The sequence below is a fragment of the Cyclospora cayetanensis genome, unplaced genomic scaffold (assembly GCF_002999335.1).
Source record: "Cyclospora cayetanensis isolate NF1_C8 unplaced genomic scaffold, CcayRef3 CcayRef3_contig_23, whole genome shotgun sequence".
Taxonomy (NCBI): domain Eukaryota; phylum Apicomplexa; class Conoidasida; order Eucoccidiorida; family Eimeriidae; genus Cyclospora; species Cyclospora cayetanensis.
This window is the reverse complement of record NW_020312181.1, coordinates 133,395-146,722: the sequence shown is the minus strand read 5'-3', so window position 1 is coordinate 146,722 and position 13,328 is coordinate 133,395. Positions and strand designations below refer to the sequence as shown.

General features: G+C 49.3%; 2 protein-coding genes across 2 annotated transcripts; one reads left to right on the top strand and one right to left on the bottom strand.

Moving 5' to 3' along the window:
- The first annotated feature begins 223 nt into the window (after positions 1-223).
- LOC34621713 lies at positions 224-1,395 on the top strand. The gene is made up of 5 exons (XM_026338106.1): positions 224-344; positions 411-559; positions 713-780; positions 994-1,125; positions 1,296-1,395. Exons 1-5 carry the CDS (start codon positions 224-226, stop codon positions 1,393-1,395), a joined length of 570 nt encoding a protein of 189 aa, XP_026193891.1.
- Positions 1,396-2,408: 1,013 nt separating this feature from the next.
- On the bottom strand, positions 2,409-9,230 carry LOC34621714. The gene is made up of 17 exons (XM_026338105.1): positions 8,831-9,230; positions 8,564-8,711; positions 8,141-8,476; positions 7,562-7,994; positions 7,221-7,455; positions 6,784-6,993; positions 6,250-6,321; positions 5,884-6,002; positions 5,377-5,767; positions 4,472-4,522; positions 4,073-4,353; positions 3,832-3,928; positions 3,510-3,731; positions 3,103-3,312; positions 2,901-2,978; positions 2,668-2,751; positions 2,409-2,539 (listed from the first exon to the last, which is right to left on the bottom strand). Exons 1-17 carry the CDS (start codon positions 9,219-9,221, stop codon positions 2,409-2,411), a joined length of 3,489 nt encoding a protein of 1,162 aa, XP_026193890.1. The 5' UTR covers positions 9,222-9,230.
- Positions 9,231-13,328: the final 4,098 nt, after the last annotated feature.

The following is a 13,328-nucleotide window of genomic DNA, read 5'->3' as shown; positions in this document are numbered from 1 at the left end:
TTCTTGAAGAACCACGAATTGAAGATACTTTCTTCATTCTGTCTTTCCAGCACACAACACGATGGTGGTAAGCACGGGACGCTGATCATTATGGCTTGCTGCTGCTGCTGTTCTCGTTCCTTAACATGTTTATCTGTCGTCTATGGTATTTCTGCCGTCACTAGAGAGCATCCAGGCACTTTTTCTTTCCTGCTCTTTCATCGCATTCCCGTTCCATGGCCACATGGGCACTTCCATAGTGCGAGACACGGGCGCTGGCCTGCTGGACAAATACGTTCCCTGTTCAGCCGCGCATCACTCCTTTGTTGAGCAAAACTCTTCTTCTCCACGTAAAGCTGTCAAAAGTAGCAGGACATGTCGTGGCAGAAACTGTTGCCTTTTTGAGCGTGTGACTCCTTTGGGGGTGTGAGACGGTTTTGCTCGTGGATCCCAGTGCCCTGCCCCTGTTTCCTTAAAAGAGTGTCGCAAATGCCTCCTATGGCAACTTGGCGAAATGTATATGAATCATGCAAGCATTCTGTGTGGGGGACAACAGGCACGACCGTGCTGCTTGAATGGCGCTCAATGATTTGCCATTATCCCTAAGTGCTCAGTTCAGTCGCGCAGAGGATTTATTTTACCCGATAAAGCATATGCAGCTACTCCTACCATTGGTTGTTGCGTGTGCAACTGGATTCCGCGAAACGTCCGTGTCTGAGTTTTGCGTCTGCAGGGCACAAATTCCTTCAGTGCTCAGTCCTCCCAGACAAACGTCGGCGGCTCTCGTGTGGCTGCTGCTCGGTGAGGCGCGTCCTGAGACCTGTGGTGACACAGACTAGCCTATGTGTTGTGATACCTTAATTTAGCTGTCCTTGCCTTGATACATTTAGAGCATTAGTCATAGTGTACACCCTGCTGGTGCCAGGAGCTCAGCACATTTGAGTCTTGGCGTTTGCATGCCCTTGTTGAATCCCTTTATTTTATCGGCACCTCTCTGCACGCTTGGGTGTGCAGCAAGCGGGTCACTTCTAAGAGTGCATCGTCCAGCGCTAGCAGCGCAGCAGCGAGCCGCCCTCGTGCGCATGCCGCAGCAGCGAATCAGGGCATCTTGAAGTTTTATACAGAGGATGCTCCAGGATTGCGCATGTACGCACAGGTGGACGCTTGACGCTTTAGCTGAAGCTGCGCCGCTTTCCGGAGCGTTTGTGTTGAATCAGTTACTAAGCCGGTAGCTTGAGCACCTCAAATCTTCAAGCAATAAATTTTCTGGATAGTTATTCGCGCTTGAGTATGTCTTTTTGTATTTTTGCGCTCAGTGGACCACAGGCCGTGCTGATCATGGCCTTGGTGTTCATGGGAGTGGTGGTAATGCTTCACATCGTGGGGAAGATTCGTCAGAGCTTTGGCAGCGGCTAATCGCCTGCAGTTCTTGTCGCAACGTACCACTGCCTGTGCAGGCGATGCACGCCTGGGGGAGGCTTAAAGATCGAGTGCCGAATGGTTTCGAGGTCTGACGATTTGTTTTGATGGGTGGAGGAAATGTTGCGCATGGAAAGTGGTTTATTGTCCTGGCCCCGCTTACGCACTATATGTGAAGTTCACCCGTGCGAATCACCTGGTCCTCGCCGGAAAAGCCCTGAATATGAAGAGCTGTAGTCCTGACATCAGACCAGTGCAGACAGCAGGAATATTCGATGTATTTTTTTGGCGAGGCGAGCCACAGCATGCTTGCTACGTATTTGTGGAACTTCTCAAAAAGATGTGCCCCTGTGGTGGAGAAGGCGAAGCGTAGTATGAATACGCAACCGTCTACGACGCTTGGGTGCAGCCTGACGGTGCGACACTATCTAGTGCTGCCATATTAGGGTGTATTTCCTCTACTGAGCGAACAAGCAGTACGTCAGAATAATCTTTATATTCTGTTTTACTCCTTAATCATTTAACTAATGCCTAGCTGCTCTTTCAGCAGAGTATTTTCAGAGGCCGAACTACGTTGAAGCTCTCGATGGTACAAGGAAGACTACAGGGATCTGCGCATGCCGCAGTGGGCAAAGGAGGGGTAGGAATGCAGATGACAGTCCTTAAGGTTCTGTGTAAGTGTCGACACCCGCGAAAGGGTCATAGATGCCCGCCAGTTCGCTGTGGAGGGCGGTGCTGCAAAAGTATATTCGTTGCCGGCCAGTGGCATGTGGTGAACATTGAGCCGCTGGGCGATGGAGGACCGGCACTATTCCCTTTGCTGCAGAGCCTATTTGCTCATTTGCAGATTCGTGAAATTCTTTTAGCCCGGCTGTGCCCAACTCAGTAGCGCCTAGTGGGTTGCCAATATCAAGCTATCTTAGCGCTCGTTACGGCTCTTTCGTCCCTGCAACAAGAACAATGCTGCCGCAGCAAAATCAATAAGAGACACTAGCTTGCAGTGCTGTTGTCTAGGTTACCATAAAGACTGTCAAGCTCTTATGTTCGGCTGAGGTAGCGGACGCACCGGATTGTTGCTGAACGGCGTCAGGCAGACGACTGTACCACGGACCACTTGGTGCTTCGAAACGCTGGACAGGAGCTGAGGAGAACGCCGGGGTTCCAAAAGTAAGCGCGAAATTTTTAAGGGGACAGACAACCATATAAAGGTTTTTTGCTGCTGCAGGAAGAGCTATGGGAAAGAGAGGAGCTACGTCGAGAGTTACTTACGTTCGGTGGATCCTTTGAACATAAGGGCTCGTGGGGTGGCCCAGCATTGCCTATTTTCGTTGTAACACAAAATCGCGTTAGCCTCTGCCCAAATAACGCAATTTAATTGCAGTCAGAGAATGTAAAAGTGTTTACCTCTTAGCATGCCTCAAGCGAGAAATAATCTTTTACGCACAGCTCAGTTCGCGGTGTATTCGAGGAAGGTACAGGCCCGCGATATGGCTTGGCTGTACCTGCTGCTGGACTTGAACTTCCGAAAATGAACTGCCCATGTTGAAAGTCTATGGGGTTCTTGTGTCCCGGTGTATTTCCTGTGGCGAATCAGGTAGCACTCTCCATTACAGCTTTGCTTGCTTGCCAGTAAAATGCAAAAATTTCAGTTTAAAGGCATTGGAAGTCTTTGCAAGAGACGGCGGAAGACTTTTTTCGGCTCACCGCAGCTCATTTCTTCGGGACGGAAGGTCAATGTATGTTCGAAACGCTGTCTAACAGGATCCCATAATCCCGTACCCGCGTGTATCACTGCCCATTCATTGTTGGCGACTAATCCTGGTCGATTCTTCCTCCTCCATGTAAATTTCTTTGAAAACCAATTTTTAATGGCCCGCAGCTTGCCAGCTACACGCTGGAAGGCGCTCATGCGCGCTACACAACAGTTCATGCTCCACAATACAAAATGCAAGGGATTAGTGGATCCAAGGATATGGATGCAATCACCATGGGACACTGCCTCTTGCTGCTGTGTTCCGTTTACCAGGGCACAAGGGACATTCGGATGGTTCTCCGGCGATACAATATGAAGCACAAATCAGTAATCATCACGATCTGGTAGGGGGACTTACATAATGCATACTGCAACATCTCGTGCCTCGCACTCTGCCTCAGTTGTGGGTCAACAAAGTCCCGCATAAATGGGCACTTGAGATTAATCACCCAAGATGTCTTCACTGATCCTGGCACTAGCACGATCTCGGATGTTTTGTCCAGCACCCCGTCCAAGAATAGCACGAGCTTGTTGCTGTCAGTTGTCTTAGGAACTGAAGCTAATTCCCTCATGACGTAATCTGCAGAAAACGCTAGAGAATTCCAATTCATGGTTTAATCATATCAATTGGCTTTTCGTGAAGCAGAGCTTTAAATGTTGGGTTGAGACTGCCTACTCACCTCTGTACTTCAAACACCAAGAATCAAGTACGAACTTTGAGGTGAGCATCTGTACAACTCTCTCATCGTCTGGATTTCCTTTAGGTGGCTTTTTGAACTGCAAAAAGGCATAAATGCAATGTATTGTGCTTTGTACTTCAGTCACTCAGAAGATTCAATACTGATAAAGGTATCGTTAGGACACGATAAGTAGTCATGAGCCGTTGAGTGTGTAGCTCGTTTCACGCATGCATACTGTAACTTGGGGAAGCTTCCGTTTTTCCTTTGTCTCTTCTTGTGGTGGAGGTTCGTCCGAGGCAAGGGCCGAGCTCTGTGCACTGCAGCGAGTTGCGAGGTCTTGTGCTGTTCGAATGAGGTCGAGCGGATCGACATACGTAGACAGCAGGATGTTTAAATGGTGTTCTAGCTCAGAGCGTCTGAGTGAAACGTTTCTATGCTTCAATATCGTATTTCCGGCGTTTTGACGCTTCCCTGACGCTTCCACTGTAGCCTTAACTCTACCCATATCGATTTTTTTCAGGTCTGCATGTCACGCACACAGAATTACAAGACAGCTTCTTTGGCCACCTTAGACTTTGTTAACACACACCAGGGTGTAATAACACACTCTATGGGAGTGAGATCGTAAAGCTCTCCGTACCTTTGCAGCTGTTCGTGATGATTCCTGCGGCCACATGCGTCAAGCCTTTGGCTGTGAGCAGCGCACATAGCTGTAAAATTTACGAGATGTTCAACTTTTTGACAAACAAAGTACGTAGCATGCACCACATCTTCTCTGGTGGTGTAGTGTCTACTAGTGTCGCATAAACCCAGTGACTGAATAGCTCAACAAAAACGACCTTGATGCCATCCGTGGGGCTCCGAGTAGCTGCTAAGCCAAGCGGCCTATGTAAAGAGCAGGCATTAATAATACGGATGCTTTCTAATAAACATACGATGCACGAAAACGTTGTGGTAGAAAAGCTTCTTGGCCTTTGAGATCGTGGGATCCTTCATGTTCAGCTTTTCTCCAAATGGAACCATCCACTGGGCCACAAGAGCATGTATAAAGGAGATATACGCGGGCAAAAGTGGATGGGGTTCACTTGCCGTGATAGCAGGCTCCAAGAATCTCTTATGGAACATCTTCGCAAGCTGGTTTATTGCACTCAGAGCACCTTGGAAGCCCTCTGCATCTGTCCGCTGCCGCGCATGCGCCCTCGACTGGATTTGACCCCAAGACGACGGAGCCTTCATCTTTTTGTTTTTCCGGAAGATACCCGCGAAGAACGATTTAACTGCTGCTCCCATGCGCCTCCAAATGCTGTTCTTGAACCCTTCAACAACGCTATGCAGGAAGAAAGCTGCGCATGAGTCACACAGAGTATGACATCCGGATACTTCTTTGCTGAGGGGCGTTGTGGAGGGCCAAGTGCGCATTACAGCTTTCAACACAAACTCATACTTTTAATCGTTGGCTGCAAAGATATATTTGGGCGTCTGTTATCTTATGAAACGGAGTTGGTCGCAATAAAATAAAACACAATCATTAAAATGGGGACTCACCAACTTGGAGCGTCACAGAAGCTAGCATTGCAGGAAAGGGCTTGAGAACAGAATGCGCTGGTTGTCGGATACCAAGGTCCATCTCGTACCAAAGCTTGGCGAAAATGGCAGCTAGTTGTTTGTTCCTTTTAGATATCGTATCCCCCTTGCCAGGCAGGTAGCCCTCTGCCGCGTTATAAATGCCACGCATTTGCACCCACGAATGTGCTGCAAGACTGAATAGCCCTTGCGTTTCGGAGTGCTCAAGGAGGATGTTTACGTATCGTTCCAGTCCTAGTGCATAGGTTTCGATTTCTGAAGTTATGCCCGCCGATAGCTCCTTGACTTTTTTGCCTTTGTCCATCCAGGAATTCAAAACTGATAAGTGAGCCACTCGGTACTTTTCGTTTTGCTCCGCGTGGCCCTGCACGACAGCCGAGCACAGAAATATGCATTTTTCAATTGAGTAAATTTACTTCTTAAGGATATTGTGCCCATTTCGTCCTTTAACATCTGTGAAAGACATACTGAAAGGGTAGTGCATTGGAGGCCACCAAAGAAAGCGGCGCCGAGTGTGAGACCACGGAAGGCCATGCTATTAAGCTTTGTCAAGGTGTAGTCCATTGAGTAGATGGAACTAGCCATCACTGAATATTGCAGCATCATCCCACATATAAAAGTAAGTAGATTTTATGATGACTGATCGTTGCGAGTTGGCGTGGCTGTTGTGCCGCAGCTGGTCGTGGTTACCTCAATTAAATATTCCGGTGATTGAAGGAACTAGTCTACTGATGTAAAGAAAAAAGCGTGGAACTGCTAGCGGCAGCAAACTCGGCATGAAGCAGCTGAAAAGGGCTACTGCAGGGAGAAGGCCATAGATAGCTTTTGGCTTACCATCTCCCCGTTTAGACTTTGGCTTGTTATAGCAGTCTTTTCCGCAGACGTCCAGGAATCCATATTTTACAGCTGAAGCAGTGACAGAAAACGTCCACATGCCACCATTTACAGGAAGCAAGAGTCTCTCTTCACCGGTAGATCGCTCTGATGCCTTGTGTTCCTCGCACATAAGGTGGCTGCTTGCCTTTTTTCCCCTTCCCATCTCCTGCACAGGATACACGGCAAAACGCATTGACGTGCCTTTGGCCATTGTTTATGCAGACACGGCGATCTGGCGGAGATACGTGCTCTGCCAATGCAATTCCGATTACACTACGATAGGTCTTGGAGTAAGAAGATTCTACGAAAAAACTTGCCATCGTGGATGATGTACTGAATCTTCTTCAAAGCTTCACTAAGCACATTGTCACATTCCGCAGGCACCACTGGGATGATCCCTGAAACGCATTATGGTAGACGCTCAGCAAGTTGCCAATTATTTCTGGTACACGCGACCTGCAGTGAAGGCCCTAAAGCTGTTGAATAACGTACCTTTTGCTTGAAGGAGCTGAGCGCGAAACCGGAGTTTTCCGTGTGCCCGCTCGTTGCCCTTTACCGACCAGAATAGCTGTGCGGAGGCATAGTACTCGTAAAATAGACGACGAGCTTCATCAGAATATGATTTGCAACCGCTGCTCGTTAAAGTGTTAAATGAGGGCGCAGGAGTGGTGGCATCTGCGATGTTCGCATGATGCTTCGTTACTAAGCCCACAAGGCAAACCACATGCGCAACAAGAAAGTGCCAACAACCATCCTTAGACCATCACTTCAGGATAAGCATGGGGTGTTCACAAGGTGCGAAGACCACTCCTGAAAAAGTATAGAGTGCTATAGCTTTGCTGGTATTGCAAAAAGTTTCCAGGCTCGATTCCAAACCTCCTAAATTTGCTGGTTTCCTAGCGGCATGTACAGGTAAGGGCTTTGCTCACGCAGTCTTTGAACATGCTGTTCGATGGTGTTATTATCGCGGAATAGGGTGACGGTTCCATGGGTAGCCTCATGCATCTTCCGTAGAGACCACCGCTCTACTGCGGAGGCTGCAAGAGCAGCTAGAGATTGGGGGGGACCTTCTCCGGGGGTATATGAATCGCCACCGGTAGGTAACACCATCGCGTCCGTTATACATATGTCATTCTTTGTCCCCCTGTTGCCAAGGATGTAATCCTGAACGAAATAAACCAAGCAATTGAGATATTGGTTGTGCCATGATACCTGACTAATGTGGGTAGGGCTTGTCAGGTGCTAGACGGTGTGGCCGCAAAGGTGTTACCGTTTGAATGTCGTGGAAATGTACGCCGTATTTAGGCTGCTGATCCTTATCCTGGAAGACAGGAAGGCTGGTTAGAGGCACGGTTGTGCCTGAAAGGCCTGGAACTGTGACTTGTGCCAGGTTGACTTTCCCTGAATCCACATATTCCATCCCCCCCTTTCCAAACCTCAGTGCAAAAACGCTTTTGGGCGTTACATCCACTGACGCATGGGGCAACGTTCCAGCGCCCGTCTGGCTAGTTCCTGGAGTTTCGAGGTCATAATGAGTGCCTGTAGATCCTTGCTGTGTAGAGGGGCTACCTTGCGCTATGCCTGATGCCTGACCAGTCTGGCCCTCTGTGTTGCGCACGGGATGCACAGAGATAAAAATTGTTTCTTGTATACCGTGCATACAGGCACTACCTAAAATCGGCTGCCCTTGCACAATGCAGGCACTGCGATGACGGGGTCCAGGGGCGCTTGGGGTATATTGGGAAGACGTGATGCCGCTGGTAGTGAGGCCCTCCCCAATACGGATCCCTGCTTGTTTTTTTTTAAATCGGTAGCACATGATTGTTAAAGGGAGATCTAGAGATCTTACCTGCCTGACCACCAGGCGAAGACACTCCCGCAGGTCCTTCCTGGATCACACCACCACCATAACCCACATACAAAAGCACTTGTGGAAGGCGACTTGCCCGTGGTGCTTGACACAGAAGAAATGACTAGGGCCGCTGTTCTGACGCTAGCGCTGAAGATGCAGGTATTTAATACCGTTGAAGGCTTTCTCTCAACGGAAATTTGCGCTGCTTTGTCCTCGGCTGCTCCCTGTCCCTGTTGTGCCCTAGTATACTTCACAACTGCATCATAAGAATGACAAGAAAAAGCATCAATGTGGGCCCTCGCCTTGAGCATAGCTTGTAGTTTGCGCCACAACCTACAGATGAGAGGCTGGATGTATGCTGAGCTGGCTGGTTTGTTAGAAAGTGGGGACTGCTGCGTAGCTCATTGGCTATGCACCTACCGGTGATATGTTCTGGATCTGAGAGCAATGAGCACACAAGGGCGCAAATTGCATATACCAAGAGCACAAGCGTAGCTCTCAGGTATCCCCATGCTTGCTTTGTTGTAGTGTGGAGGTAAATCGAACACCTCTTCTAGTATGAGGAGTGCTTGTTAATTTTTACACATTCTGCAGAGCCCAGAGTTTTGTGGAAAACTTATTTGCACTGAAGGATGTCATATTTGAACGTACGGTCAATGATCGAGAGCACGAGATCCACAATCTGACTCGCTATATCATCCGGAATAGTATCAAGTCTTCCGCTCAATGCGTCTTGCTTGACCAGCGCACTAATGTCAGATGCTCGGGCGCTGGGGTGGGCAGCACTGACGGTAGCTTTGAGCTTCGCAGTAGTACAGACTAGCGCATCCAGGGATGTCAGAAGAAGAAAGGCGGCTGCGCCGGCCTCTTCGGGCCCTTTTTTCCTTGAATTAATGCTCATGAGGGCATTTTCAATGAAAGATACACAGAATGGGGCCAATGGCTGGGCGTAAGCAGTCCCCTCGACGAGGACAGACCTCAAAATCCCCTCAATGAAGCCTGGATCAAAATCCATGGACGCGCCTTCAGGCAGCGCACCGGCACTCGAAATTTTTGATCCCAGGATCTCTTTAGCCATTCCAGTAAGTAGCAGGCCTAAGCAGCAAAGACAGGAAGGCTCGCGGCCAACGGGCGGTGTGTCGAGGCAGCGAAATCCAAGACGTTACCTCAGCAAGCCACATAGAATTTTCGGAGATGAGCTGGAGGGATGAACTTACTGCCCGATTGCAAATAAGCCGAAGCTGCACAACCACGAGAAGCAACACATACACACACACATGCCAATTCCTTACTCTGTAGCAAAGCCACACGAAATCATGCGCCTCAACCAGCGACTCGCCCACGTTCCTTTCGGCTTGAGACCTCCGTTGTGGCATATTTATGGTAGCTGTAAGTATAGTGATTGTTTACCGTCCAGTATTTGCTGCAGCCGCTCGCTTAGTCCTGAGTCAGCACCTGCAATGGCCAGAGTGTCGTATGGTGCAAAAGTAATACTCTGCGACCACGGGAGGCCAGCTGTCCGCTTCCTTGATGCGAATATAGTTTGCCTTTTCATGCAGAAACATGCGTTACATGGGCTTACCATTTGCTCCACTTCCTTCGTTTTCTCTTGCTACACGAATGTGCCGCTCACGCTCTTCAGTGAGTTCCTTCCACCGAGCTTCTTGCTCTTCAGGCGAGGGCAACTCAACCAAGCTTGTTTCCTCCAGTATCACTGGTTCCTGTGTTCTAGAACCCTTCTTGCCGCTCTTTTTGCTACGGCGCTTACCTAACAGATACAACCGTCGCAGCACCTAATACGGTTCACAATGTTACTGAACTGATTGGCTCGACAAAATGAGAATGCAGGGGCTCCCCTTGGTGCATGTACGTGTGATTCGTGTTTGCTGCCACATGATTAGACACTTCACATACAGCAGAGCCTTTGGTGTAAATTCTCAGGTTTTTGCTCTCTTTTTTACAAGCCCTTTGACTGAATCGGGCCTTACCAGGACGTTTGAGTGCTGATTCCTTGGCTGCTGCGCGGTCCTGTTGGCGTTTTGCTTGCTTGCGATCCTTCAAGGACTGGATGTGACACTGTTGCCCCTCTGCTCAGCCGCATTTCACCTTTTTGAAAATTTATATGCCACTCTGTCCGTGTAACTAAGGCACCAGACGTACGAGGAGGAAAGACGTGCCGCTGCCCGTGGGGATTCCCTGCTTCGGAGCTCTGAAGCTGCCCTGGGACGCACCGAGTTGTTCTAATGCAAGACACGCTGCAGCATATTCTCGTAAGATTACGCAGAAATGCGTTTGGACGTTTTCTGTAGAACTGCAGTAGCCAGCAGGGTCTTGCATGGCAACAATATGAGACTGCATGGTTCTCGCATCCACGTCTCCCAATAGCTGAGCATCTGTGACAACACGGAAGAGATGCATGCGACAAGGGTTTGCCATGTGGCCCGTTCTGTTGACTTCGGCGCGACTCGCTCTGAGATACGGAGGTACGTGCAATCTCGCTGCTGGGCGGGTACCTATTGTAGATGCTGCACTTGCCTGGAGGCGGCAAACGCCCTGGTTCCTCTGGTGCCAGAAAATGGCCGACAACCGCTTTAGCCTCAACTGAACGAGCATAACGCACACCGATCTTTTACACAAGGGACATTCAGAAAACGGCAACTAGGCATCAAAGCTAGCATTTTCTCAGTGTTCTCAGACGAGGCGCGGCCAGTCTTGCGGAGATCTCCAGGTACCTCCATCTGTGGGATGCACGATGATATGTGCTTGCGTAGTGGGAAAATCGAGGCGGGGTATTCCTGAATCGCGTAAGCAAGTGCAAAACAGCGAGCCAGACTTGGAAGTTTATTTACGCTGCCGACTGGGGATGAATTCAGCAGCTTCGTACCCCAGAAGCCATTGTTAAAGCACGCATGTATCCATGAAGCTCAGGGGGTGGGGGCACGATTTCTTGCAGGGCTGCATACCTATGGCATTTGTAGCCAAGGATGGAGAAGTATACAGTGCTGCATGTAGCGCCAGGATGGCCGATGCCGCTGAGGCAGAATGCCACAGCAAAGCACGCAGAAGGGCTCTTAAATGGGGGAAATCCTTCAAGAACAAAATGCCTACGCAACACCGCAAAGCTGAGCCATCCATGTGGGCGTATGTTGTCTCAAAGGTCAGATCATCGGCTCATGCTGCCCGGAAACTCAGGCTCTGCCCCTATAGGTGATCCCTTAGAGTCGTGGGAGGGGTTGGAGCCCGTAGACCCCAGGGCCCCTTCCACCAGCATACAAAACCTGCCATATCCCTATATGCAGCGAAAACGTTGAAGATAGTCTGCAGTAAAATGAAGACTTTTGTGGGAATCGGCATACCACGTAGACGCCGCATCTTGCGCCAAGTCGGCAGCAGGGCGCACACAACGAAACCACCCGAATCCCTGAAATCTCCTATGGAAGGAACAAGCCTATATACTAAAACAATTCGTAACAGGACGCGAATTCCTGCAATGAAGTGAACACCAGGGGCCTTAAATACGGTGCCAGAGAAATGACGTGGCCTCAGAAGAGCCCTGGGCCAAAGCAGAGAGTGGAGCGGTTCGGTCCCTGCAGTCACGTTCGTTGTAAAACGCAGTCGTGATGCTGCCACTGCTCCTTCCCCTTTTACTCCCATTTTTTCATCGATTTTAAATGAGAAAAATAGAATGAGCATGCCGAAGGGTCAGAAAAACCGAGGGAGTACTGGAGTCGATGGACCCTAGGAGGAGCCTGCCGGTCACAAGACGTTTTCTTTGCTTAGAAAAGTGCTGAGGAAATCTCTGCTATTAGCTGGATGTTCGGAGTAAGATAAAGCTTAAAGTGTTTATGGCTCCGGTGTAATGTGAAACTTCCTGCAAGGGCTTACAAATACCCCGATTACCCACCGTAACTAATGTGGACGGATTCTTGCAATATTCCCAGCAGTACAAACTGCATTATTACTTCGTTATTGTAGTATCAGCTCAGATAACAAGTAAGAGGTGATTCCTGTGAAGGACCCGAGCGTGCGTTCGCTAAAGCCTATATGACTGTTTATAATCACCCTCAGATCCTTGAAGGACACATGCTTTAAACATTGCTTTGCTGTGCTCTAGAGGAACAAAACTAGAGGTACCAAGACACATTACACCAGCTTGTATCGCTTGGGTTTAGGTGATCCATAGGGCACCTAGCTGTCGGTAATAGCAAGACCATCAGCAAAGGCGCTTACACAGTGGAAAGTCATGTAGCCGAGCTAGGTATAAAAGTGGAAGCCCTCACGTTTTTCGTGGAAACTACTCTCTTCTGTGGACACTTTTGCTTTCTTCACTAATTTTGCAATGGAGCTTGATGCCAGAAAGAGGAGTACAACTTAGTTTAGCCCTGCTCACTAATTAGGGCAGTGGAGGTCCCAAGAGAGGCTGTACAGCCGACACAGTCCCTGCTATAGATCAAATGGCTCCCATGTGTGGTCTGATCCTATTCATGGAGCATCTTTGTGCTCTTTCACGTACCCTCCTGAGGAAACACCGACTTTGGAATGGGAAGTTCGCCTTCGAGGTCATGAGAGCACACCAAGAGCCTTCAGAGCATGGGGAGTGAGGTATCACTCCAAGAGGTATATCGTCAGGCGGTCAAGCACTCCTGCACTTTCGTAATGTTCTAGAGACTTTAAAGTTGCGTAGACCAGCACTGGGTTGAGGGTGCCTATTAGCGCCGAGGCAGTATGTTTTCCTCGTTAGAGGGAATCGCCCCGCAACCGCCAGCTCCTAGGGCTGTGAAGGCAGAAATGCGTGAATTGCGGTCAGTCTTCAAATTATGCCAACTCCAAGTACTACAACGAGCTCTAATTGGACACTTCTTGCAGCCCTCATTCCTCTAGACATGATGAAAATCCGCCAAGCCTAGATGACGTTTGCTCTTTCAACTAGACAGCGCTGCTGTACTGAATGTTCACTGCTCTGCCTCTGGCACCTCAAAGCCTAGCATTGCTGTACTGAATGTTCACTGCTCTGCCTCTAGCACCTCAAAGCCGCACACTGCATGGGCCAAACAAAATGCCATCAAGTATCTGCCGTCCCTGGAGACCCAACAGTAACAGAACGATTTTACCGCCATTTTTATGCGGGCTACAAACCACCACACACATCTGAACAACTCCCTCTGGTTCTGTGGTGCACCGCGAG

What these genes read in the sequence shown, in the direction of transcription:
- LOC34621713 (XM_026338106.1), top strand. Translation starts at nt 224, where the DNA reads ATGGGCACTTCCATAGTGCGAGACACGGGCGCTGGCCTGCTGGACAAA. An exon ending in TCTCGTGTGGCTGCTGCTCG is followed by an intron (nt 781 to 993) that starts GTGAGGCGCGTC and finishes TTGGGTGTGCAG; the next exon opens with CAAGCGGGTCACTTCTAAGA. An exon ending in GATGCTCCAGGATTGCGCAT is followed by an intron (nt 1,126 to 1,295) that starts GTACGCACAGGT and finishes TTTTGCGCTCAG; the next exon opens with TGGACCACAGGCCGTGCTGA.
- LOC34621714 (XM_026338105.1), bottom strand. Translation starts at nt 9,221, where the DNA reads ATGGCTAAAGAGATCCTGGGATCAAAAATTTCGAGTGCCGGTGCGCTG. An exon ending in ACAGCATGTTCAAAGACTGC is followed by an intron (nt 6,994 to 7,220) that starts GTGAGCAAAGCC and finishes TTGTGGGCTTAG; the next exon opens with TAACGAAGCATCATGCGAAC. An exon ending in AAGTTCAAGTCCAGCAGCAG is followed by an intron (nt 2,752 to 2,900) that starts GTACAGCCAAGC and finishes TTATTTGGGCAG; the next exon opens with AGGCTAACGCGATTTTGTGT.